General features: G+C 32.6%; 1 protein-coding gene and 1 long non-coding RNA gene across 2 annotated transcripts in view; both read left to right on the forward strand.

Annotated features, from left to right (window-relative positions):
* Positions 1-19: 19 nt before the first annotated feature.
* On the forward strand, positions 20-5,552 carry LOC143054492 (uncharacterized). Its single transcript, XR_012971698.1, has 3 exons — positions 20-119; positions 4,312-4,335; positions 5,464-5,552. It is a non-coding gene; the product is annotated as an uncharacterized LOC143054492 (long non-coding RNA).
* A 5,298-nt stretch (positions 5,553-10,850) lies between these two features.
* LOC143054485 (uncharacterized) overlaps positions 10,851-27,416 on the forward strand; it is a 114,826-nt gene continuing 98,260 nt past the window's right edge. The window contains exons 1-3 of the mRNA XM_076227509.1: positions 10,851-10,942; positions 11,568-11,675; positions 20,177-20,248. Coding sequence (XP_076083624.1) covers positions 10,865-10,942; positions 11,568-11,675; positions 20,177-20,248 — 258 coding nt within the window. The 5' untranslated portion in view covers positions 10,851-10,864. The remainder of the gene's footprint in view (positions 10,943-11,567; positions 11,676-20,176; positions 20,249-27,416) is intronic.

A 27,416-nucleotide genomic window follows, 5' to 3' on the forward strand; every position in this document is an offset into this window, starting at 1 on the left:
TATTTATTTAATCCCTGTCTAGTCAAATTGATCCTTGTCCAGTCAAGTTGATCCCTGTCCAGTCAAGTTGATCACTGTCTAGTGGAGTTGATCTCTTTCCAGTCAGACTTTTGTTAAAGGTAAGTACATCATACATGAACTATCATAGGCACTTGTCTCAGAAAAAAAAATCCCCATATACCTTAAAATAACACAAGGTACTAAACTCGAATTTTTTAAAAAGTTCACCTTGTTGTGAAATTCCGTTATATTTCGATTTATCTGTTGTCAACCTCACTAAAACTTGTTATGCCTTAAATTTAAATGGATTTATCTACACAATGATGTATTACACGCCTACCTATGTTGTCTGAATCATTTTGAGCAGGCCTACCCAAGTATATCAACCGTAATTATTTCGTCTACCAACACCCCATTGGAAATATAATACTCCAGGTAAAGGATGAATTATAAAAAGTATTTAAGAAAAAACTGTTTGTTTCTGTCAGTATCGAACTTAACATCCAGATAGTAAATTTGTAAAAGATTCTGTGAAAAAAATCCAAATAGTGTTATTTGAGGTATGTGTAATTTTTTTAGACTCGAATTTTTCCATTCCACCAATGTCGTTCAGACTCTCTCTGGACTTAACATATAAAATAATATAACTCCAAGGAATATTTATTTTGAGCAAGGGACCTTCCCATAAAATTTGACCAATCAGAACCGAGACATATAAAGAGGGTGGAAAGATACCTTTTACTGCGAGTCAAGCTTCATTCATCTTTATGTCACCATCAACATAAGTAATTCTTAAAAAGTGAAGCAGGCAGGACATTTCAGCATGTGCATTCTTGCTTTAGAGTAGTGTGTGTTTGAGGAGGGAAAGGGGTCAGTAGGGGGATAGTCATTTATTGCATGAATTGATAATGTGATTCATATATGTATTCCTTTTTTATGCTCCCACCTTAGCAGAGGGGGCATAACGTTTTACCCTTGTCTGTCCGTCTGTCTGTCCGGCGTAAACATGTCGCACCGTAACTTGAGAACGACTCCTCCAAATTTCATGAAACTTAATATAGTTGTTTTTTATAATGGTCAAATGATCTGTATACTTTTTGGTGAAAATAAGATTAAAACTTTTTGAGTTACAGCACTATGTAACTAAAACAGGGGTGTGTTTTTTTCACATGTCGAACCGTATCTAAAAAACGATTCTTGATTATGGCTTAAAACTTTAAACACTTCTTAGTTATATTAATCTTAATATCTGTATACTTTTTGGTGATGATTCAACATTTTTTTTTAGTTATTGAGTATTTTGTAAAACAGGGGAGGGTTTTTTACATGTCGCGCCGTATCTCAAAAACCATTTATGATTATTACTTAAAATTTTACACACTTCTTTGTTATATTAATCTAAAGATCTGTATACTTTTTGGTGATGATAAAAAAAATTATTTTTGAGTTCTTGAGTATTTTGTATAACAGGGGAGGGTTTTTTTTTACATGTCACGCCGTATCTCAAAAATAATTTATGATAATGGTATTAAAACTTTACACACTTTTTTGTCATATTAATCTAAAGATCTGTATACTTTTTGGTTTTGATTCAAAATTTTATTTTAATGATATTTAGTTTAAAAAAAAAAATAAAAAAAAACAGGGTGGGGGTTTTCACATGTCCCGCCTTGTCTCAAAAACAATATATGGTTATTGCTTTAAACTTTCTCAGAAACTATTTATGATTATTGCAAAAAAACGTCAAGACGTCGGCATATCATGCGCTCATGGCGCAGCTGTTTATTGAATTTAGTATTGATTCAAAAACAAGAATATGTGGTATGATTGCCAATGAGACAACTTTCTAACAGAAAAGTGAATGTCAATGTATGATCTTGAGTCACCAAAATGAGGTAAAACATTACATATATATCATAATTCCTCACTTGATTCACAATTTGAAAGGACGATTACATTGTTTTAAATTAAGATATGTGATGAGCTTATGTCACTTATTCAAACTTGGGTTTAAAATTCTGGTATGATAGAAATTTGGTTTAACTACATCAATACTAAATGCTGTAGAAACTATTTTAATTTTTGTCAAGCCTGCGACTTTTGGCAGAGGACGTGGCCACGGTGGCAGCGTTAGCTAACTTCTTAAAAGCTTTATATTTTAGAAGGTGGAAGATCTGGATGCCTCATGTTACGAAGTTTCCATCAGTCACATGTCCAATGTCCTTGACCTCATTTTCATGGTTCAGTGACTACTTGAAAAAGTTAGCTTTTTTTGTAATGTTAAATTCTCTCTTATTATAAGTAATAGGATAACTATATTTGGTATACATGTGCGTACCTTGCAAGATCCTCATGACTGACTTGACCTCGACCTCATTTCATGGATCAGTGAAGAAGGTTAAGTTTTGGTGGTCAAGTTCATATCTCAAATACTAAAAGCAATAGGTCAAGTATATTCAGTGTATGGATGGACTGTAAGGTGAACATGTCCAACTGGCAGGTGTCATCTGACCTTGACCTCATTTATCATGTTTCAGTGGTCAAAGTTAAGAATTTGAGTTTTGGTCTTTTTTTCTAATACTATATGCAAAAGGTCAACTATATTTGGTGTATGGAAATATTTTATGACCTATATGTCAGTCACACAGGTTTTATTTGACCTTGACCTCATTTTCACGGTTCATTGGTCAGTGTTAAGTTTTTATACGACTGCAAAAATTAAAAAAAATTTGGTCGTGTTTATATTGGTATGACGTTGGCCTTTTCGTCGTCGTCGTCCGAAGACATTTGGTTTTCGCTCTATAACTTTAGTATAAGTAAATAGAAATCTATGAAATTTAAACACAAGGTTTGTGACCACAAAAGGAAGGTTGGGATTGATTTTGGAAGTATTGGTCCCAACAATTTAGGAATTAGAGGCCAAAAGGTTCCAAAATTAAACTTTGTTTGATTTCATCAAATATTGAGTTATTGGGGTTCTTTGATATGCCAAATCTAACCGTTTAGATTCTTTATTTTTGGTCCTGTTTTCAAATTGGTCTACATTAAGGTCCAAAAGGTTCAAAATTAAACTTAGTTTGATTTTAACAAAAATTGAATTCTTGGGGATCTTTGATATGCTGAATCTAAACATGTACTTAAATTTTTGATTATGGGCCCAGTTTTCAACTTGGTCCAAATTGGAGTCCAAAATTAAACTTTGTTCCATGTTAACAAAAATTGAATATATAGAGTTCTTTAATATGCTGAATCTAACCATGTATTTATATTTTTAATATTTGGACCCGGTTATCAAATTGGTCAACATTGAGGTCTAAAGGGTCCAAAATTGAACATTATTTGATTTCATCAAAAATTGAATTCTTGGGGTTCTTTGATATGCTGAATCTAACCATGTATTTAGATTTTGGATATTGGACCATAATAGGTAAATGTCCAATTTAAGTTCATTCATTCTGTGTAAGAAACCTATGTTGTGTCAACTATTTAATCTAAATCCAAATTCAGAGCTGTATCAAGCTTAAATGTTGTGTCCATACTTGCCCCAACTGTTCAGTGTTTGACCTCTGCGGTCGTATAAAGCTGTGCCCTGCGGAGCATCTGGTTGTGTTTTGGACTTCTTTTTTTTGTCTCGCCTTGAAAAAAAAAGCGAGACATAAGTATTCTGTTTCCTGCGTCGTTGGTGGCGACGGCGTCAACAATGCATTAATTTGTGATAAGGTCTAGTTTACGGTGAACCACAAGTGGTAGGTCAATCATATTTGGTATGCAGTTGTATAAGCATTCGCACATCTCATTTCCATGGAGAATATTTGGCCCAGCCCCTTCAGTCATGGTCTATTGACTGAAACTTTTGACTATTTTACATGTATTAGTTGGTGATTAGGTCAGTTTATAGGGAACCACAAGTGGTAGGTCAATGATATTTGGTATGCAGTTGTATAAAGCATTGGCATATCTCATTTCCATGGAGAATATTTGGCCTCACCCCTCAGTCACAGTCTAATGACTTTGAAACTATCTTAATTTACATGTATTAGTTTATGATTAGATCAGTTTAAGACGAACTGCTAATGTTAAGTCAATGAAATCTAGTATGCAAATTTATTGGTATTTGCAAGTATTGTTTACATGGAGATTATATAGCCCCAACACCTCTTCATGGTGCATTGACTTTGAAACTTTTACATAGTTTACAAGTTAATGTTTGTGTTTACATGTTCAAAAACAGTATTTGGTTTTCAGTTGCATGTAATAGTAACAATAATGACTCTGACAATAGTTTATAGATATTGTTTTTTTCTATTTTAGGAAATAATGGCAAGTTGGAACTATGTAAGATTTTTTCTTCTTTAAGTCAAACATTCTAGTGCTTTTTGATAGAAAATATAAGCATGTGATCATTTGTAGGGATGTCAACTAGTACTCAAATACTGCATACTTCAAAATGATACTTGATTAATCGGTTTTCTGGACCAGCACTTTTGGCTAAAATAAAAAAGAAGATGTGGTATGATTGCAAATGAGACAACTCTTCACAAGAGACCAAATGACACAGAAATTAACATATATAGGTCATTGTACGGCCTTCAAAAAGCCCATACCGCATAGTCAACTATAAAAGGCTTAGAAATAACAAAAGTAAAACAATTCAAATGAGGAAAAAAGCGGTTTAATTTATGCACAAAAAAATCAACGATACACAAATATATAACACATCAACAAACGACAACCACTGAATTACAGACTCCTGACTTGGGACAGGCACATACATACAGAATGTGGACGGGTTAAACATAAATATGTTTTGTAAGTTTCCACAGCATAGGTTAAATCAGAGCAAATAGTTCGGTTTGTATGGCTGTTAATTACAAAGTTGCAAAACAGAATTTACCATAAAACTTTTTGAATACAAACAAATATGTTGCACTCTTCGATATCTCTCAGTGAATAATTGAAATATCAGTGACCAGTCTTTTGTTTACATTGAAAGTATATGTATAACATCTATAAGTTTCAGCAGTTTGGTGTTATTTCAAAAATTTCCTCTTCTTCAAATTGTAAATTGAAAGTAATTAACTATGACGTCATGTACATAACATCGTTATAGTTATTAGAAAAACAACAAAAGTGAAGCAAGATGTCTTTTTGATGTTGACAGACTATAAAAAGGTGTGAGGTCAAAATGTAGAACTTGAGCATTATCTTTAAAATTATTTATGTAAAGTCATTTTTTTTTCTTTTAAATTATTAATGTTTGATTGGTCTGCACAAAAAAGTGACATTCAAAAAATGGTCTCCAGTTGAGCCATGGGATAGAGTAAAATGTCTCCCTTGTATTAACCAAATTAAAAATTTGTAGTTTTAAAGTGTTTGATAATTATTATTGTCTGGTGTGAAAACCATTTCAGTTACTACACTCTTTACATTCTGTTAAATGTAAACTCTATTTCTTACTTACAGAAACTTATTGAAGCTGCTAAAAAAGGAAGAGTAGAAGAATTGAAGCTTTGCCTAGCGAACGGAGCTAACATTGATTATCAAGAGGTAAAACCTTTAACATTGAATATCAAGTAGGTAAACTTGTAACATTGAATATCAAGTAGGTAAACTTACATGCAAATACAAGGTACTTCAAAACACAGCAGATTGTACATAACCAGTACATGACACACAAATGCAGGATACTTAAAAAAAGCTAGGTTTGGTGAATGAGTTTTCTAAATAGTTCAACTACTGTACCACTTTCCTGCCAACACTGATCTTATGAGTTCGAGCATGCACGTGACAGGTATGTTCGACTCTGATTTTAATTGATTAGGATTTCCAGTTTTCTACCAAAAGTCATTGGTTCTCTCTGGGCACTAGACATATAACATGTCATGATGAAACACATCAACACACAGTATTGATGTTCAACAAAAAACACGAGACATGTTGACACAACACTGATGTTCAACATTGAACATGAGATACATCATTACATAACAGTAATGTTCAAAATCATAACACAACATTGATGCTCAACACAAACTATGAGGAACAATATGAGTCCAACACAAAAAACAACACACATCATGACACAACACTTATGTTCAACACAGAACATGAGACATATCATGACACAACACTGGTGTTCATCACAGACCAGGAAACACATGACATAACACTGATGTTCATCACAACACATGAGCCACATCAAGACACAATACTGATGCTGAACAACAAACATGAGACACATGACACAACATTGTTGGCAAATACAAAAAAATGAGACACATGACACAATGTTGATATTCAATTCAAAACATGAGACATCATGATGCAGCACTGGTGTTTAACACATAACATGACACACAACAGTTATGTTCAACACAAAACATGTACATATCATGACACAACACTGATGTTCACCAAGGAACATGGTACAGAACAGGACACAACACTGATGTTCAACAAGAAACATGACACACAACAGTTATGTTCAACACAAAAAATGATACATATAATGACACAACACTGATGTTCAACAAGGAACATGACACACAACAGGACACAACACTGATGTTCAACAAGGAACATGATACACAACACTTGCTTTCAACACAGGACATTAATCATATGACAGAACATTGCTATACACAATACTGATGTTCAACACAGAACATGAGACACATCGAGACACACCACTGATGGTCAACACAGAACATGAGACACATCATGACACACCACTGATGGTCAACACAGAACATGAGACACATCAAGACACAACACTGATGTTCAACACAGAACAAGACACACCACTGATGGTCAACACAGAACATGAGACACATCATGACACACCACTGATGGTCAACACAGAACACGAGACACATCAAGACACAACACTGATGTTCAACACAGAACAAGACACACCACTGATGGTCAACACAGATTAGGACACAACACTGATGTTCAAGAGGAACATGATACACAACACTTGCTTTCAACACAGAACATGAATCATATGACAGAACACTGATGTTCAACTCAGAGCTTGAGACACATCATGACACACCACTGATGTTCAACACAGAACATGAAACACATCAAGACACACCACTGATGTTCAACACAGAACATGAGACACATCAAGACACACCACTGATGTTTAACTCAGAGCTTGAGACACATCATGACACAACAATGAAACATACCTGTAATCAGTTTACAGCACTGAGAACAATACTGCATTTGAAACACCTTTAAATCTAAGCACAACACTGCATTTGAAACACCTTTAAATCTAAGTACAACACTGAATATGAAACCAACTTGCAACATAGCACATTAGTTATTGAATGTTAAAACTCAAAAGTGGACCTGACTATTCATAGTCAATAGACAAACAAATTCAACAACTAACAACACATGGCCTGGACCTGACTACTGAGAGTAAATAGACAAACAAATACAACAACTAATAACACATGGTCTGGACCTGACTACTGAGAGTAAATAGACAAACAAATATAACAACTAACAACACATGGACTATTCATAGTAAATAGACAAACAAATACTACAACACACAACACATTGTCTGGACCTGACTATTCATAATAAATAGACAAACAAATTCAACAACTCACAACACATGGTCTGCACCTGACTAATGAGAGTAAATAGACAAACAAATACAACAACTAACAACACATGGTCTGCACCTGACCTGCCTACTCAGAGTAAATAGACAAACAAATACAACAACTAACAACACATGGTCTGCACCTGACTACTGAGAGTAAACAGACAAACAAATACAACAACTAACAACACATGGTCTGGATCTGACTACTCAGAGTAAATAGACAATCAAATACAACAACTAACAACACATGGTCTGGACCTGACTACTCAGAGTAAATAGACATACAAATATAACAACACACAACACATGGCCTGGACCTGACTACTCAGAGTAAATAGACAAACAAATATAACAACTAACAACACATGGTCTGCACCTGACTAATGAGAGTAAATAGACATACAGATACAACAACTAACAACACATGGACTATTCATAGTAAATAGACATACAGATACAACAACACACAACACATGGTCTAGACCTGACTACTCAGAGTAAATAGACATTCAAATATAACAACTTACAACACATACTCTGGACCTGACTATTCAGAGTAAATAGACAAACAAATACAACAACACACAACACATTGTCTGGACCTGACTATTTAGAGTAAATAGACAAACAAATACAACAACACATAACACATGGCCTGGACCTGACTACTCAGAGTAAATAGACATACAAATATAACAACTTACAACACATGGTCTGGACCTGACTACTCAGAGTAAATAGTCAAACAAATACAACAACACACAACACATTGTCTGGACCTGACTATTCAGAGTAAATAGACAAACAAATACAACAACTAACAACACATGGTCTGGACCTGACTACTGAGAGTAAATAGACAAACAAATATAACAACAAACAACACATGTTCTGGATCTGACTACTCAGAGTAAAAAGACATACAGATACAACAACTAACAACAAATTGTCTGGACCTGACTACTGAGAGTAAATAGACATACACATACAACAACACAAAACACATGGTCTGGACCTGACTACTCAGAGTAAATAGACAAACAAACATAACAACAAACAACACATGGTCTGCACCTGACTACTCAGAGTAAATAGACAAACAAATACAACAACACACAACACATTGTCTGGACCTTACTATTCAGAGTAAATAGACAAACAAATACAACAACACACAACACATGGCCTGGACCTGACTACTGAGAGTAAATAGACAAACAAATTCAACAACACACAACACATGGTCTGGACCTGACTACTCAGAGTAAATAGACATACTAATATAACATCAGACAACACATGGTCTGGACCTGACTTCTCAGAGAAAATAGACATACAGATACAACAACTCACAACACATGGTCTGGACCTGACTACTCAGAGTAAATAGACAAACAAATACAACAACACACAACACATGGCCTGGACCTGATTACTCAGAGTAAATAGACAAACAAATACAACAACACACAACACATTGTCTGGACCTGACTACTCAGAGTAAATAGACAAACAAATACAACAACTCACAACACATGGTCTGGACCTGACTACTCAGAGAAAATAGACAAAAAAATACAACAACTAACAACACATGGTCTGGACCTGACTACTCATAGTAATTAGACAAACAAATATAACAACTAACAACACATGGTTTGTACCTGACTACTCCGAGCAACTTTGGTCAGATAGTGATATGTATCTTATGTAGAAACATCCTTTAAAAAGGACATATAGTCGTTAAATTCATATAAAATGTAATTCCGATTTACTCATATAATTGTTCTGAATTTGAAAATACTACCCTTTTTCACTTTTCTATGATTTTTTTTAAATTAATGATTATACTGAATCTGCACTAAATCCTGTTGTTAATTACACATGTTTAATGGACAACAAATACTTGTATGAATAATAATAATAATGATAATAACAATAATCTTTATTTAAAGAGGGTCTCATTTTCTTTATGTTGTACTACATTTTTGTAAATCAGGAAATAAAACTTTTTTCATGCTTTTTTGAATAATTTACTATTAATGGAATTTACACTAAATCATGTTGTTAATTATACAGGTTTAATGGACAACAAATATGTGTTAGAATCATATAAAGTGGGGTCTCATTTTACTCGTATTATTATTCTGAATCAGAAAATACAACTTTTTTTCATTTTCCTTTAAAAAAATATTTTTCTTAAGATTGATGATCATACTGAATCTACACTAAATCCTGTTGTTAATCAGACAGTTTTAATTAATGTGACTATTTATTTTTGTTTATATTTATTACACAACATTGTCCAGTTTATCAGACAAGTTTTGATGTCAGTTGTATTATTCCAGGTTGGAGGATGGACAGCATTAATGTTTGCAGCCAGTGGAGGACATGTGGAAGTGTCTCGACTGCTTCTGGAGAACAAATGTAACAAAGATATCACATCAACAGTATGTTATCTACTAAATCTGATCACATTACTTTTAATCAATATAAAGTTGTTAATAAGACAGGTTTAATGAACAAATATTTGTAATAATTATATAAAGTGGGGTCTCATTTTACTCATAGTATTGTTCTGAATCAGAAAATATAACTTTTTTCATATTTCTTTGAAAAAATTACTTTTATAAAATTACTGATTAAACTGAATCTACACTAAATCCTGTTGTTAATCAGACAGTTTTAATTAATATTACTGTTTAATTTTGTTTATATTTATTACAAAACATTGTTCAGTTTATCAGACAAGTTTTGATGTCAGTTGTATTATTCCAGGTTGGTGGATTAACAGCATTAATGTTGGCAGCCAGGGAAGGACATGTGGAAGTGTCTCGACTGCTTCTGAAGAACAGATGTAACAAAGATATCACATCAGTATGTTATCTACTAAATCTGATTACATTACTTTTAATCAATACAAAATCATGTTGTTAATTAGACAGGTTTAATGAACAACAAATATTTGTAATAATTATATAAAGTGGGGTCTCATTTTACTCATAGTATTGTTCTGAATCAGAAAATATAACTTTTTTCTTTTTTCTTTGAAAAATTTACTTTTATAAAATTAACAATTAAACTGAAACTACTCTAAATCCTGTTGTTAATCAGACAGTTTTGATTAATGTGACTGGTCATTTCTGTTTATATTTATAACACAACATTGTCCAGTTTATCAGACAAGTTTTGATGTCAGTTGTATTATTCCAGGGGTATGGATGGACAGCATTAATGTCGGCAGCCAGGGAAGGACATGTGGAAGTGTCTCGACTACTTCTGGAGAACAGATGTAACAAAGATATCACAGATGTATGTTATCTACTAAATCTGATCACATTACTTTTAATCAACACAAAATCATGTTGTTAATTAGACAGGTTAAATGAACAACAAATATTATTTGTTAGAATCATATAAAGTGGGGTCTCATTTTACTTATCTCCTCGTACTAAATCAGGAAATGTAACTTATTTTCATATTTCTTTGAAAAAGTTTTTTTTTTTAAATTGATCATTATTCTGAACCATGTTAATCAGACAGATTTAATTATTATATCAACAAATACTTGCTAGAATTATATAAAGTGAGATCTCATTTATCTCTGTGCATTTTACTGAATCCCTTGATATAAATATTTTATGCATTTCTTGAAAAAAAGGTTAACATGACATTTCTGATGGAAGTTCTGACATCCCACAAAAAAAACTTGTTGTTTATTTGTTGTTTATGTACAATATGAATACAAGTGTGACTGGTCATTTTGTTCAGTTTTGACCACTGATTCATGTGATATACATTTTATTTTTGTTTATTACACAACATTATTCAGTTTATCAGACAAGTTTTATATCAGTTGTAGGATATGTTGTATACTATTGATATTGATAACAAAGAAGTATCCATAATATTTACATGTAATTTGGTATAATTATAGAGAGATGGTAAAACAGCTCTACATCTGGCTGCTAGGTATGGAAAGCTACATGTCACAAGATGTCTTGTAGAAGAAGGAGGCATCAGTCCCTTTGTAAAAACACATGAGGTAATATATTATAGTAAAGGCTCAGTATTCAACTAGTAAATAATGCATCACTAAAATGATGTTAATGATATTTTTGGTCAAATGGAATTTTTTTTCTCAAGGTTATAGTTACACATATTTCATATGATACTTTAAATTGAACTAAAAATATGAAAGTGTTTAATAGACTTGTATGGCTTAGTTTTACTATAAAACACATGAACATAGATGATCATATAAAAGAAATCCAGTATTTGTTATTCAAAATCTTCAAAAATAAAATGATTTTGTTTATAGACCACTAATACATTTTGGGTGATTAGTTATACTAAAAGGAGATAATTTTATTATTCCATAATTTGTAAGCCAAATTATATGAATATCTCAGTTTTAGGGAAAAGAAGCAATAGTAATAACCTATAAGTAAATGGATAAAATAGTTTTTGATATCAAAAATAATAATTTGTATTGATTCAAAATTAGACCTGGCAATATCCTGAATATGGCACTTGTTGTCATTAAACAAAATGAAAACAAATAAACTGTCAAAAGACCCATACACCAATCTGTTGTCGTGACAATGAAAACAAAATTATTAGATAGTATCAAAATAGTCTTAAGCAATACATTAAATAAAGGCAACAGTAGTAGAAATTCATAGATCGATAGAGAAAAAAAAAATCCGGGCTACAAACTAAAACTGAGGGAAACGCATCGAATATAAGAGAACTACGATACAACAGAAACACAACATTAAAATGTAACACACACAGGAAACGAACTATAATATAACAATGGCCATTTCCCTCACTTGGTACAGGGCATTTTAAAATAAAAATGGTGGGCCTGCCAAACCTCCGGATTTATTGGCGATGTTAATTATAACATTAAACTGACAACATTACAAAACAGGAGTCGACTACAATACAAATAAATTGGAGAAAATATAGGACAGAGAAACAAATGAATAATAGCCAACAAAAGGTACCAGGTTAAAAACTTAATACGCCAGACGTACAAGTTCATCATATATTTATAATTTAATAGTTAAAAAAACATATGATTGTAACAGTGACTTTATCTAAGTTATCTCTCCTTATATCGGAGTTATCCACCCTTATATGGCAAAGTTTAAAAACAATTAATAAATCTGTTTTTTGTAAAATATAGCAGTAAATATGATAAATCACATTATTTTCTATATAAACATGAAAAGTCTTACACATAAATTACATACAACTTTCGAAATTTGCCAATTTTATTAAAGATCTCAACTGTTTATTGTCTGTTTTTTTCAAAATCCAATATGGAGGAAGACACCCCAGCCTCCTTAAGGGGATACCCAACACTATACCCCAAAAAAATCCTGTCGTTTAATTTTTCTTAATTTTTTCATTGATAAACTAGGCCAACCTAAACATCTTCTAAAAATTTTAAAAGATTTGAACCATAGGTTTAAAAGATTTGGCAACTCAAACATTGCATCTTTAACATACTAGAAATGGCCAAAATTGGAAGTTTCTGAAATATGGGTATAGGGTTAAATATTTAAATTTTAATTTTTTTTTAATTAAATCCTAAATTGACAATAGCATACATTGTAGCTAATAATGATAGCTGAGGTGAATATTAGGTCATTTATACCCTTTTCTTGTAAGATTTCGTGAAAAACACAACCATGTAGGCCATAACTTCTTCGCCTTTTGACCTAGGCGTTACATCTTTGGCATGTGGATGTATCATCATGAGGTGGTGTGCCTTCTTAAAATTTTGACCTTCATGTGACCTTGAACTTTTACCTTGAGGATGATAATTGTTTTTTTTGGTAAGAAACACTTGTATGGGCCATGACTTTTATGTAGTTATGAATTCATGTTTATTTAAAAAAATCATATTACACAAGCTTCAATCGACCATACAACAATATAGACACATTTTATGACATTTCAACCCATTCCATGCACAGGGAACAATAATGAACAGGTAGTCAAATAAAAATGTTTGAAAAAGGAATAGTTTCTATTGAAGCGCAATGTACATACTTAACTACTCAACAGACAGCAAAGTGAAAACTTCTTAGGAATCAAACAGTAGGAGGAGTTATGCCGAATAACTGTATACCAATAATGGGACGGACGGAAGGACAGACGGACAGGGGTAAAACAATACCCCCCCCTCCAAAGGATGTAACTGATTTTTGATTTGAGATACGAGCTGTTGAAATTAAAAGCATGACACGCCAAAAATACATATGACACATAAGGAAAAGCTTTAAAGTTGGCAGTCGCTTTACATGATCAAGATTTTCACTTTATTGGTCCACAGATTCAAAAATATACAATTCAAAATTTAAGAACAAAACTATTTGTGCACGGTTCATGAGAGATGAAATAGAGCTGACTGTGCAAAATCCTTATACTGTGAAATCTAGTTCGTTAAACATAGAACTTTTTTAGCATTTCTGCAGAGGTTATGAAAATTAAATACAACTGTTTTTTGTAAAAAAAAAAAAAAAAAAAGCACGGCAGTAACAAGTTTCACATTATTTTTTGGGCCCCTTATTATTAAAGAGAATGATTATTGTATGCAGTAATAATCTTGAATTGAAACTTGAGAAGAAACATTTTCACTTGTCATTTGCAAAAACACCACAATTTCTTTTTTATATTTATTTCAAAATTGCATTTGATTTAAAAATTGAAAGATACACAAACATGACAAAAGCACAACAAAAGAAAAAGAACAAATTTTGCTATCCCTTCGAAATTTAAATTTGATAGAGCAAAAATAACATGTTCTATTGCTTATATCATGTATGTGTAGTTTCAGTTTTAACCATAATTCTAAATATAGACTTTACTTTCCCTAAAATTGCGGACGGAATAGAAGACACCCGTTTATTTTCTACACCTGTCAGGATAAATGTTGAAAAAAGATACTAGAAAGATGTAGTATTTATTTAGATGAAAGTGAGAGTGCATAAAAATGTGTAGTGTTTTGTGGAGTGTGGACTGAATCGGATGTTTGTTTCTCTTCTTTTTGTCGTTTTTCCGTGACATGTAATTAATGCACTGGTGTTTGATTATCCCCCTTTGGTATCTTCTAACTTTTTACATGAATATGAATCATGTAATAAAATATTCAATTGCACTTTTTAAAAATATGCCAGAAATTTTAATATTAAAAATTATTCATCACCTATTTAGCATTACTACGTGTATTACTAAGCCCATAGTGTATTTCATTAAAAACTACAGGTATGGTTTTAAAAAAATAAGTATTGTGGAGTCAATTCAGTTTTGTTTTAATCAATTTGGTACAAAGATCTACGAACAGAAGCATTGTATAATTGTCCATGGTTTATTGTCGAGCCTTCAACTTTAGTCGAAAAAGCGAGACTAAGCGATCCTACATTCCGTCGTCGTCGGCGTCGTCCACAAATATTCACTCTGTGGTTAAAGTTTTTGAAATTTTAATAACTTTCTTAAACTATACTGGATTTCTACCAAGCTTGGAAAGAAGCTTGTCTATGATCATAAGATAGTATCCAGAAGTAAATTTTGTAAAAATAAAATTCCATTTTTTCCGTATTTTACTTATAAATGGACTTAGTTTTTCTGCAGGGAAACATTACATTCACTCTGTGGTTAAAGTTTTTAAAATTTTAATAACTTTCTTAAACTATCCTGGGTTTGTACCAAACTTAGACAGAAGCTTGTTTACGATCATAAGATAGTATCCAGAAGTAAATTTTGTAAAAAAATAAATCAGTTTTCTCCGTATTTTACTTTTAAATGGACTTAGTTTTTCTGCCTGGAAAAACATTACATTCACTCTGTGGTTAAAGTTTTTAAAATCTTAATAACTTTCTTAAACTATCCTTGGTTTGTACCAAACTTGGACAGAAGCTTGTTTATGGTCATAAGATAACTTTCTTAAACTATCCTTGGTTTGTACCAAACTTGGACAGAAGCTTGTTTATGGTCATAAGATAATTAAATCCATTTTTTCCGTATTTTACTTATAAATGAACTTAGATTTTCTTCCAGTTAACATTACATACAGTCTGCAGTTAAAGTTTTTAAAACATTTATTAGATTCAAAAACTATCCTGGATTTTTACCAAACTTGGACAGAAGCTTATTACAATCAAAAGATAGTATCAAGAGGAATATTTTTATTGATTTTTTTCCTCACTTTTGTTGAGCCTGCGATTTACAGCAAAAGTAGGCGAGACACCAGGTTCCGTGGAACCCTAACAAATTTTTTATTTATTTTGTTAAAATCATATTGTCAGCGGGAACTACCATTTGAGGAGGGGGGCTTGTATGAAATTTGAAAAAAGGCAAGACAGGCTTTTGAGCAAACAAAGGCAGGAACAGTAATTTGGCACAACAAGCAGATTACAATTTATGTAAACAATATCAGGACAAACTAATGAAAATTGAAGGTCCCTAAAGAATGAAAAATAAAAATGCAGGAAAATGATGTCAGATAAGCATGATAAGGGAGGGTAGGAGGGGTCCTGATCCTGAAATCCAGGGCTTAAAACACGAAATCCTGAGTTTAAATAAATTAAAATCCCGACATCCCGAAATCCTGAGCTTAAAAAAATATTCTGTTCCAATCCTCCCTTCCCCAATGATTACAACTAGAAAAATGCAGGACAACATTTTCTAGCCCTCCTCTCCCCCCATAAAATCAAATGGTAGCATCCTTAGAGTTTTGCCTTTTTGTACTTTATTTCATTTTATGTAAGACCTAGTCATTGGCAAGTAAAAAACGAAAACAGTTGTCATGGTCCTTTGACCTTTCTGTTTCCTTCCTTTTTCTAACGTCCAGGTTTTCTGTTGGTAAATTTATTTCACTCTGAAATCTCCCTATTATGTCTTTTTAAAGATTCATTCATGGAAAATGAGTAACTTTAAATGGATTAAAAGTAGATTAAATGAATAACAATAGGTGTACAGCTGCTCTTAGCAATAATGTAAACATTCTAATCATGATCTTTTAAAAGCTTGCATATTGCACATGATTTTAAAACGTAGCAATGAATCAGACCATGAGTGAGAGTTATCTTTTTTTAGGTGTTCTGTACCCCCTTATAGTTGGAATAGTTGCAGAAAAAACTCTTATCTGTGCTATACCGTAGATACTCGAGTATAAGTCGATCCGCTTATAAGTCGGATGCCCTTTTCAGCTTTAAAATCTAGCGATTCAGTCTTGACCCGCCTATAATTCGGTTTAAATTGGGACTTTTTTTGGCAGCAGAAAGTAACTGATCATCGGCAAAATCAAGAAATTAAATTGGGATTCATGTATTGAATGAATGTTTGTTTCTTTAAATAAGTACATGTAGAATTGATGTTCATCCTGATAATTTATTCTGTTGATAATAATAAAGATGTATTCATTTCTTGTTTCTTGTTTTTATTCACTGTTTTGCCTCATATTGTTTACGTAATGCATCAGTGATTTTGTAGTGTATGACCAAACACCTATTGTTTGAGAAAAACGAATATAAACCAACATAATCCATAACAAAATAAAAGTCAAACGAAAAAATAAATTAATCCAGTTAATCATTCATAACAGACTAGTCATAGTAATAAATAAACTGAGACACAGGATAGACACCACCAATTAATGGATTATAGAAATCAAGGGACACTAACTAATTAACCTATTAACCTGTCACTGATATTTTTATACGACCGCAAAAATTAAATTTTTTTTAGTCGTATATTGGTATCACGTTGGCGTCGTCGTCCGATTACTTTTAGTTTTCGCACTCTAACTTTAGTAAAAGTGAATAGAAATCTATGAAATTTTAACAAAAAATGAATTCTTGGGGTTCTTTGATATGCTGAATCTAAACATGTACTTAGTTTTTATATGACCGCAAACAATGAAATTTTTTTGGTCTTATATTGGTATCACGTTGGCGTCGGCGTCCTCGTCTTCGTCGTCGTCGTCCGAATACTTTTGGTTTTCGCACTCTAACTTTAGTTTAAGTTAATAGAAATCTATGAAATTTAAATACAAGGTTTATGACCATAAAAGGAAGGTTGGGATTGGTTTTAGGAGTGTTGGTCCCAACATTTTAGGAATTAGGGGCCAAAAAGGGCCCAAATAAGCATTTTCTTGGTTTTCACTCTCGATGAACTTTAGTTTAAGTAAATAGAAATCTATGAAATTTTGACACGAGGTTAATGACCACTAAAGGAAGGTTGGGATTGATTTTGGGAGTTTTGGCTCCAACAGTTTAGGAATAGGGGCCAAAAAAGGGCCCAAATAAGCATTATTCTTGGTTTTCGCACCATAACTTTAGTATAAGTAAATAGAAATCAATGAAATTTAAACACAAGGTTTATGACCACAAAAGGAAGGTTGGGATTGATTTTGGGAGTTGAGGTCCGAACAGTTTAGGAATTAGGGGCCAAAAAGGTGCCCAGATAAGCATTTTCTTGGTTTTCGCACCATAACTTTAGTATAGGTAAATAGCAATCTATGAAATTTAAACACAAGGTTTATGACCATAAAAGGAAGGTTGGGATTGATTTTGAGAGTTTTGGTCCCAACAGTTTAGGAAAAAGGGGCCCAAAGGGTCCGAATTAAACTTTGTTTGATTTCATCAAAAATTGAATAATTGGGGTTCTTTGATATGTCGAATCTAACTGTGTATGTAGATTCTTAATTTTTGGTCCGGTGTTCAAATTGGTCTACATTAAGGTCCAAAGGGTCCAAAATTAAACTTAGTTTGATTTTAACAAAAATTGAATCCTTGCGGTTCTTTGATATGCTGAATCTAAACATGCACTTAGATTTTTGATTATGGGCCCAGTTTTCAAGTTGGTCCAAATCAGGATCCAAAATTATTATATTAAGTATTGTGCAATAGCAAGAAATTTTCAATTGCACAGTATTCAGCAATAGCAAGAAATCTTCAATTGCACAGTATTGTGCAATAGCAAAAAAATTTCAATTTGAGTTAACTTTCTTTGTCCAGAATAGTAGTTGAATCAACTTAAATCATTGTTTTATACAATATACAATGTATATTCACTTTTACTACCAACTGATAAATTAAAACAATCTTTACCATTCAGTGATAACAAGCACTTTTTTTACATTTTAATATTTTATGATGTATTTAAATAAGTAGTTATTGCTAGGGGCCATTAGAAATTTGAATTGAGATCAGTTTTGGAATAAGGGAAAGGGGGATGTGAGAAAAAAAATTGGGGGGGGGGAAAGAAAATTGCTTCAGGATTAATATTCAACAGCATAGTGAATTGCTCAAAGGCAAAAGAAAAATTTAAAGTTCATTAGACCACATTCATTCTGTGTCAGAAACCTATGCTGTGTCAACTATTTAATCACAGTCCAAATTTAGAGCTGAATCCAGCTTGAATGTTGTGTCCATACTTGCCCCAATCGTTCAGGGTTCAACCTCTGCGGTCGTATAAAGCTGCACCCTGCGGAGCATCTGGTTCACACCTATAGTGAATACAACTCTTTGTCACTTAATTAGGGGTTATTCATGGATTATATTGGCTTGTCAATCAATGTTGTAATTTTTAATAAAACAGTAATAACACAATTAGTCGGTTAGATACATTCTTTTTATATATTAAGTACATTATTATCTTCTTCTTATTTCTGGTTCTTTGCTCTTCCTTTTGGATGATACAAAAATCATGTGACCATGAAAAGTCAATACACTAAACGGAAACAGTGGGAAATTCATCACCAATGTTAACAGAGAGCAAATAAAACACAAAGACAGTATTGTAGTCATTTATTTTCCACAAAAGCTATTTATTTAGAGATTTATGTAGTTTTGGCTATCACAAACGTAGTTTTGGTCAGGAAATTCACATCTGACCACCTTTCTTGAGCTTGGATTTTTCCTCTGGTCTCGGGATCTCGCTTATAAGTCGGTACCCCTCTCTGGATTCTGAATTTTCCTCCCAAACTTCCAACTTATAAGCGAGTACCTACGGTAATTTATGTATTTCCTTATCTATACAATGTCAGTGTTAACACTAAAAACTATGAAATCTGTAAAATAACAATATATAGTTATAGGAGAGTATGGATAGGATATACAGAATAGAAAATCATGAATGTTAGAAAAAAACTTCAGGAATAGAGAGAATAGTTAAAAAAAAAAAAAAAATCCTACAACCCTCATGACTAGACATAAGGATGCATTAACAGATTTTTAAAAAAAACGCGTAAAAAAAAAATACAAAGACTAAATGCTGACAGATTGAAATTATTTCATATGCTTTTAAAAAAAGTTAAAAGCCTTCATAAAGGCTACAGAAAAAGTTATAAAAATATTCAGAATGTTGTTCATGAGTTATATTTTATAATTGGAAATGATATGGTTAGCACCTGTAAAAACAAAATAACACACCACTCAGCTGCTACTGGTCTTGTTTACTGATGATATATGTAACAAAAGTCTTGTTTATAATAATCAGATAAAGGCAATATAAAGATTTGTATTTCAGGGTAAGACTCCATACGATCTGGCAGCAACAGGAGTATACGGACCGAACAAAGAAGTGATGGAATATTTACAGGTACACATACTTTTAATTACAAATGCTTACACTTAGAATAAACCAGGTACAACACCAGGATACTCTAGGGGACATTCTTCATGTCTTGAAATAAAAATTTCAAATTATAATGCAATTTATTTGTTATTACGATTTTGATTGGCCAAATTCATATATTTGAGACGTTAAATTCAACTCTTTACCAGCCTTTCACAAAGCTAAGCCACCATTTTGAATTCAGGAAATTATTGGTTTGTGATTTCGTCAATATTAATGAAAATTAGTAGATGTCTTTTATTTCATTCAAGAGTGTTTAGGCGAAAACAAGCTTTGCAAAATTTTATTTGAGATCCTTACACCGACAGTCTGTCTATAACCTCCTTTTCATGGTTAACTAGTCTCATCCCAGATCAGGTTTGGGGTAATTGTAATTGTAATCATTAGTCAGCTATAATTGATTTTAATTTTTTAAGTAATCATATTGTAATCATTAATCAACCAAAAATTACAAGTAATTTTATTTAATCAATTACTTTTCAAAACATCTTTTAATCCTGATTATTTTTACAGTATTACATTCTGATTAAATTGATGAAAAATTCAAAAAATTGCCTTTATTTTCAATATGATAAAATAAAAATATTTCATGTCTTGGATAAACCTTTTGTGATTCATTTTAAATAAATAGGATGACTTTATTTAGTATGTGCATACATGTACCTTGTAAGGTCCCCTTGTCTGTCAGACAGTTTTCCTTTGACCTCAATCTTATTTCATTGTTCAGTGATCAAGATTAAGTTGTCATGTTCAAGTCCATATATCAGATACAATAATAAAAAATTATGCTATAATTGGTGTATGAAATGATTGTAAGGTGTACATGTGCAACTGGCAGGTGTCATCTGACCTTCACCTCATTTTCATGGTTCAGCGGTGTAATTTGATTTTTTGTGTTGTTCTTTTTTTCTAATATTATATGCAATAGGTCAACTATATTTGGTGTATGGAAGTAAATTACAATGTACATGTCAGTCTTGCAAGTGTATTTGACCTTGACCTCATTTTCATGGTTCATTGCTCATTGTTAAGTTTTTGTGTTTTGGTCTATTTCTCTTGAACTATTATTAATAGGTCAACTATATTTGGTGTATCAAATGATTGTAAGTTGTATATGTCTATTTTGTAGGTATCACCTGACCTTGACCTCATGTTCATATGGTTGATTGGTCAATATTAAGTTTTCATGATTAAGTTTCTTTCTTGGATTGTATAGGCAATAGGCCAACTATATTTGGTGTATGGAATGATTGTAAGTTGTATATGTCTGTCTTGTAGGTATCACCTGACCTTGACCCCATGTTCATGGTTGATTGGTCAATAATAAGTTTTCATGGTTAAGTTTCTTTCTTGGATTCTATAGGCAATAGGACAACTATATTTGGTGTATCGAATGATTGTAAGTTGTATATGTCTGTTTTGTAGGTATCACCTGACCTTGACCTCATGTTCATGGTTGATTGGTCAATATTAAGTTTTCATGATTAAGTGTTTTTCTTGGATTGTATAGGCAATAGGCCAACTATATTTGGTGTATGGAATGATTGTAAGTTGTATATGTCTGTCTGGAAGGTATGAACTGACCTTGACCTCATTTTCATGGTTGATTGGTCAATATTAAGTTTTCATGGTTAAGTTTCTTTCTTGGATTCTATAGGCAATAGGACAACTATATTTGGTGTATCGAATGATTGTAAGTTGTATATGTCTGTTTTGTAGGTATCACCTGACCTTGACCTCATGTTCATGGTTGATTGGTCAATATTAAGTTTTCATGGTTAAGTTTCTTTCTTGGATTCTATAGGCAATAGGACAACTATATTTGGTGTATCGAATGATTGTAAGTTGTATATGTCTGTTTTGTAGGTATCACCTGACCTTGACCTCATGTTCATGGTTGATTGGTCAATATTAAGTTTTCATGGTTAAGTTTCTTTCTTGGATTGTATAGGCAATAGGCCAACTATATTTGGTGTATGGAATGATTGTAAGTTGTATATGTCTGTCTGGAAGGTATGATCTGACCTTGACCTCATTTTCATGGTTGATTGATCAATATTAAGTTTTCATGGTTAAGTTTCTTTCTTGGATTGTATAGGCAATAGGCCAACTATATTTGGTGTATCGAATGATTGTAAGGTGTATATGTCTGTCTGGCAGGTATGATCTGACCTTGACCTCATTTTCATGGTTAATTAGTACATGGTAAGGTTCTTTCTTAGATATCCTGGTTGATATGTTTCTTAGAAACTATAAGCAATAGGTCAACTATATTTTGTGCCTGAAACGATTGTGATTTATACATGTATTTCTGGTTTGGTTTATCTGATCTTGACCACATTTTCTTGGATCATGTAAAGTTGATGTGATACTTAAAGTAAAGCTTTATATTTAGGAATAACAACATAAAATCAGTAGCCAGTAAAGGAGGTGAGACATTTCAGCATGTGGCCTCTTGTTAAGTTTTGGTCTGTTTTTCAAATAATTATAGCAACATAAGCAATGTTAAGTTTTTGTGTTATGGTCTGTTTTTCAATTACCAAAAATTGTAAGGTTTAAATGTCCGATCTGATAGGATTTATCTGTCCTTGACCTAAATTTCATAGATCTTTTAAAATGTTAAGTTTGTGTAATACTTTTAGTTAAAGTTTATCTTGTAGACTTTCATTTAATCAATGGTCAGTAAAGGAGGCAAGACATTTCAGCGTGTGCACTCTTGTTTTGTTTTGGTCTGTTTTTCAAATACATTTTAACAATATGAGCAATATGTCAGCTGTATTTTGTATATTGAATAATTGTAAGGTGTGCATGTCTGTTTCGTAGGTATAATCTGACCTTGACCTAATTTTCATGCATGGTTTATTGGTCAATGTTAAGTTTTTGTTTTGGTCTGTTTTTCAATTACCATAAGCCAAAAGTCAACTATATTTGGTGTATAAAAAAATGTAAGGTGTATATGTCTGTCTGTTAGAATTTGTCTGACCTTGACCTCAATGTCCGATCTTTAATGTTTAATTTGTGTAATACTTATAGTTAAACCTTTATCTGTAAGACTTTCAAGAAATCAATGGTCAGTAAAGGAGGCGAGACATTTCAGCGTGTACACTCTTGTTGAAGACATTTGACCTTTTATTTTTGGAAAAAACTTTGTTTTGTTTAAAAGTGATAGATTATTTGCATTTGCGTCAACTCATCAGCTACAGTCCTGATAATTCTTTTAAAAAGACCAAACGGCCTATTGTTTATGCGCATCAGCTAACGCAACTTGGTAGTGACATAAAAGCTCTATGACGTTGTTTCTAGCAATGAAAAAACGTCAAATTATAATGTTCTATTTTGCGTTTTTGTCGGATTCCAACATGATCTTTGCTAGGTACGCTATGTCTCCCAAGAAAAGAGGAACTATTATGCGTCACCATGGTCATGCTACTTTAATATCCTGTGGAAATTTATCACAAATGGACACATAAGATACTACACTATATTTAACCTTCGTTCTAATAAAAATAATAAAATATAAATTTTGATCTCGACTTTTTGCATTTGCGACGTTCTGCATTTCATTTTTTTTATTCTTTCACATGCGTATATTTTGTCTTATATTTGCGTCGATCTGCATTTCATTTTTTTTTCTTCTTCGCTTGCGTAGATTTTGTCTTTCGTTTGTACCGATTGTGTACAGGTTAGGTGAAAGTTTTATTTATGGCCGATTTATGGGCATTATGTTTTCTGGTCTGTGCGTCAGTTCGTTCGTCCGTCTGTCCCGCTTCAGGTTAAAGTTTTTGGTCAAGGTAGTTTTTGACGAAGTTGAAGTCCTATCAACTTAAAACCTAGTAAACATGTTCCTTATGCAATGATCCTTCTAATTTTAGTGTCAATTTAAAAAATAAAAAAATAAAAATGAGTATTCACAAGGTTTATAGGCTGATAATCAATTATTCCTAAAAGTTTTGACATACTGGCAACATATGCATGTAACTGATGTCTGGATGATTCTCGTAAAATAAAGTCCGATCTTGCAATGAATTTAAAATTTATTTATACTGCTTATTTGACAAAATCTTACAGTTAAAATAAAATGATGACAAAGGGTAATTTTTGTTTGTCATTTGTTTAATTTCAAATTGTCCTAAGGAGAAATGATAAACATATTGTCTAATCTCACTGAAGCTTACAGTTAATCTCCTAATGTATGTAGATCAACACGTTGGTTTGTCTGCTTGCTTTGTTTGTATATTTTGTATGATTATACTTTTCAATTAAATAGCATATATACAGGTTTACAAACCTATATATAAAGATGTCAATCTTAATTACAGAGCTTGAGTAAACATTTATACAAACAAAGCAAGGAAGCCAACCAAAGTTTTACCCTACATGCATTAGGAAATTAGCTGCAAGGCAAAAAATATTAATAAAACTAATACTCAGCTAATGTGAATTAAAATCAAAATTTTTGGTGTTTAAAACTAAATTATTTTAAATTTAACTTATGACAAAAACAATTGCTCCAAGAATAATATCTTGCATAAAATCGCTCCTTTCATTTAGCTACAACTGTGACCAGAAAGATTGAAAACAAATTTCAATTTTCAATGCCGGCAACAACCTTTTCTTTGTTTTAATTTCCAAAATGAGTAATTTAGATTTATTATATTTTATCCTGTTGGAGAAATCTTACTTTGTAGTTTTTTCAACCGAAAATTATTTCTAAATTAATTTTTGAATCAAACACTTTTTGTATTTTATATTTACTGTCTCGTTTATTGAAAACACATGAGGTAGTAATAAAAGGATTGTATTTAAAGATAGATGTATAACGTTTTAGAATCAAAACTTTCATTCATATATTATACCTATAATTTTAATTTCCTTATATCTTAAATATTCTAAAATAATGAATTCACAAACTCGATGCAATAATTTCAAAACGTTCGTCTTAGTCGGGAAAAATAGTGGTATAAAGAACTCCGCCCATGCTTTAGTATGTCCGTCTTTCAACAGTACCGAATGAGTTCGTTACGGCAAACTTCTGAAATTGACGCGAAAACGAAACAAGCACATCTTGTCTGGTATATTCAAATACTCTGTAAGTTAACCAGTGCCATCTTTCATTTCTATTTTTATTTTCAATAATTTTGATTATGTGGGACAGAGGACAAAAACAGACTTTCAATACAAAAGCGACGTGAAAGGTTATTCCAAACAATTTTCCATTCCGGCGGATGGTGTTTCTGAAGATTTATATTGTGCGGCAACAACATCATAAAGATCTGAAACTGATACATGCTTAATCTCTAGTATTACCGGATAATAAAGTAGTTGTTATTCTTGGAAATTTAAATGGTGGTTTCAAACGTTCAATTTGCGCATTTCTTTTTTCAAATAGTGCGCCAGCAAGGAAAGTTTGTACTATGACGTCAGATGCAATGTTCTGAAGAAAGACAACTCTTCTTCAAAATGAACGAGAAAAAACATGAAAATTACTCATAACTTTTTTGAGAGGTCGGTGACATACACTTTTTTTTTGCTTTATTTTGAAGAGTACGTATGGCTTTTTCCTTCTTTAAATTTTTATGAAGAAATCACTGATAGATATTTTTAGCTCATTTGGCCCAAAGGGCCAAGTGAGCTTTTCTCATCACTTGGCATCCGTCTTCCGTCGTCGTCGTTAACTTTTTACATTTTGAACTTCTTCTAGAGAACAACTGAATGGAATGAAACCAAACATGGCATGAATGTTCCTTATAAGGTGCTGACCAAGTGTTTTTACTTTGTAGCCGATCCATCATCCAAGATGGCCCCCAGCGGGGGACTTAGTTTAACATAGGACCCTATGGGAAATGCATACAAATGACTTCTTTTAGAGAACCACAGAATGGAATGAAACCAAACATGGCATGAATGTTCCTTATAAGGTGCTGACCAAGTGTTGTTACTTTGTAGCCGATCCATCATCCAAGATGGCTGCCAGTGGGGGACTTAGTTTAACATTGGACCTTAGGGGAAATGCATCCAAATGACTTCTTTTAGAGAACAACTGAATGGAATGAAACCAAACATGGCATGAATGTTCCTTATGAGGTGCTGACCAATTGTTGTTACTTTGTAGCGGATCGATCATCCAAGATGGCCGCCAGTGGGGGACTTAGTTTAACATAGAACCCTATGTGAAATGCATACAAATGACTTCTTTTAGAGAACCACTGAATGGAATTAAACCAAACATGGCATGAACGTTCCTTATAAGGTGCTGACCAAGTGTTGTTACTTTGTAGCCGATCCATGATCCAAGATGGCCGCCAGCTGGGGACTTAGTTTAACATAGGACCCTATGGGAAATGCATGCAAATGACTTCTTTTAGAGATCAACTGAATGGAATGAAACCAAACATGGCATGAATGTTCCTTATGAGGTACTGACCAAGTGTTGTTACTTTGTAGCAGATCCATCATCCAAAATGGCTGCCAGCGGGGGACTTAGTTTAACATAGGCCCCTTTGCATGGGAAATGCATACAAATGACTTCTTTTAGCGAACCACTGAATGGAATTAAACCAAACTTGGTATTTATGTTCCCTATGAGGTGCTGACCAAGTGTTGTTACCTTGTAGCGGATCCATCATCCAAAATGGCTGCCAGCGGGGGGCTTAGTTTAACATAGGACCCAATAGGAAATACATACATTAAATGTCTTCTTTTAGAGAACCACTGAATGGAATGAAGTCAAACATTACATGAATGTTCCTTATGACATGCTGACCAAGTGTTGTTACTTTGTAGCCAATCCATCAACCAAGTTGGCTTCCAGCAGGGGACTTGGTTTAACATAGGACCCTATTGGAAATACATACAAATGTCTTCTTTTAGAGAACAACTGAATTGAATGAAAGCAAACATAGCATAAATGTTCCTTTCTTAATGAGGCATGTGAGGTGCTGGCCAAGTGTTGTTACTTTGTAGCCAATTTTTTTCTTTTATATGATTTCAAAAACCCAAGTAGAATCAGGTGAGCGATACAGGCTCTTGAGAGCCTCTGGAAACGTTTTTCAGTTTAACGTTTAATTTTTGGCGGGAATGAAATAAATCATATTTTAGAAAGATCAAATCAATATGAGCCTTAAACTCTTGA

The sequence above is a fragment of the Mytilus galloprovincialis genome, chromosome 12 (assembly GCF_965363235.1).
Source record: "Mytilus galloprovincialis chromosome 12, xbMytGall1.hap1.1, whole genome shotgun sequence".
Classification (NCBI taxonomy): domain Eukaryota; kingdom Metazoa; phylum Mollusca; class Bivalvia; order Mytilida; family Mytilidae; genus Mytilus; species Mytilus galloprovincialis.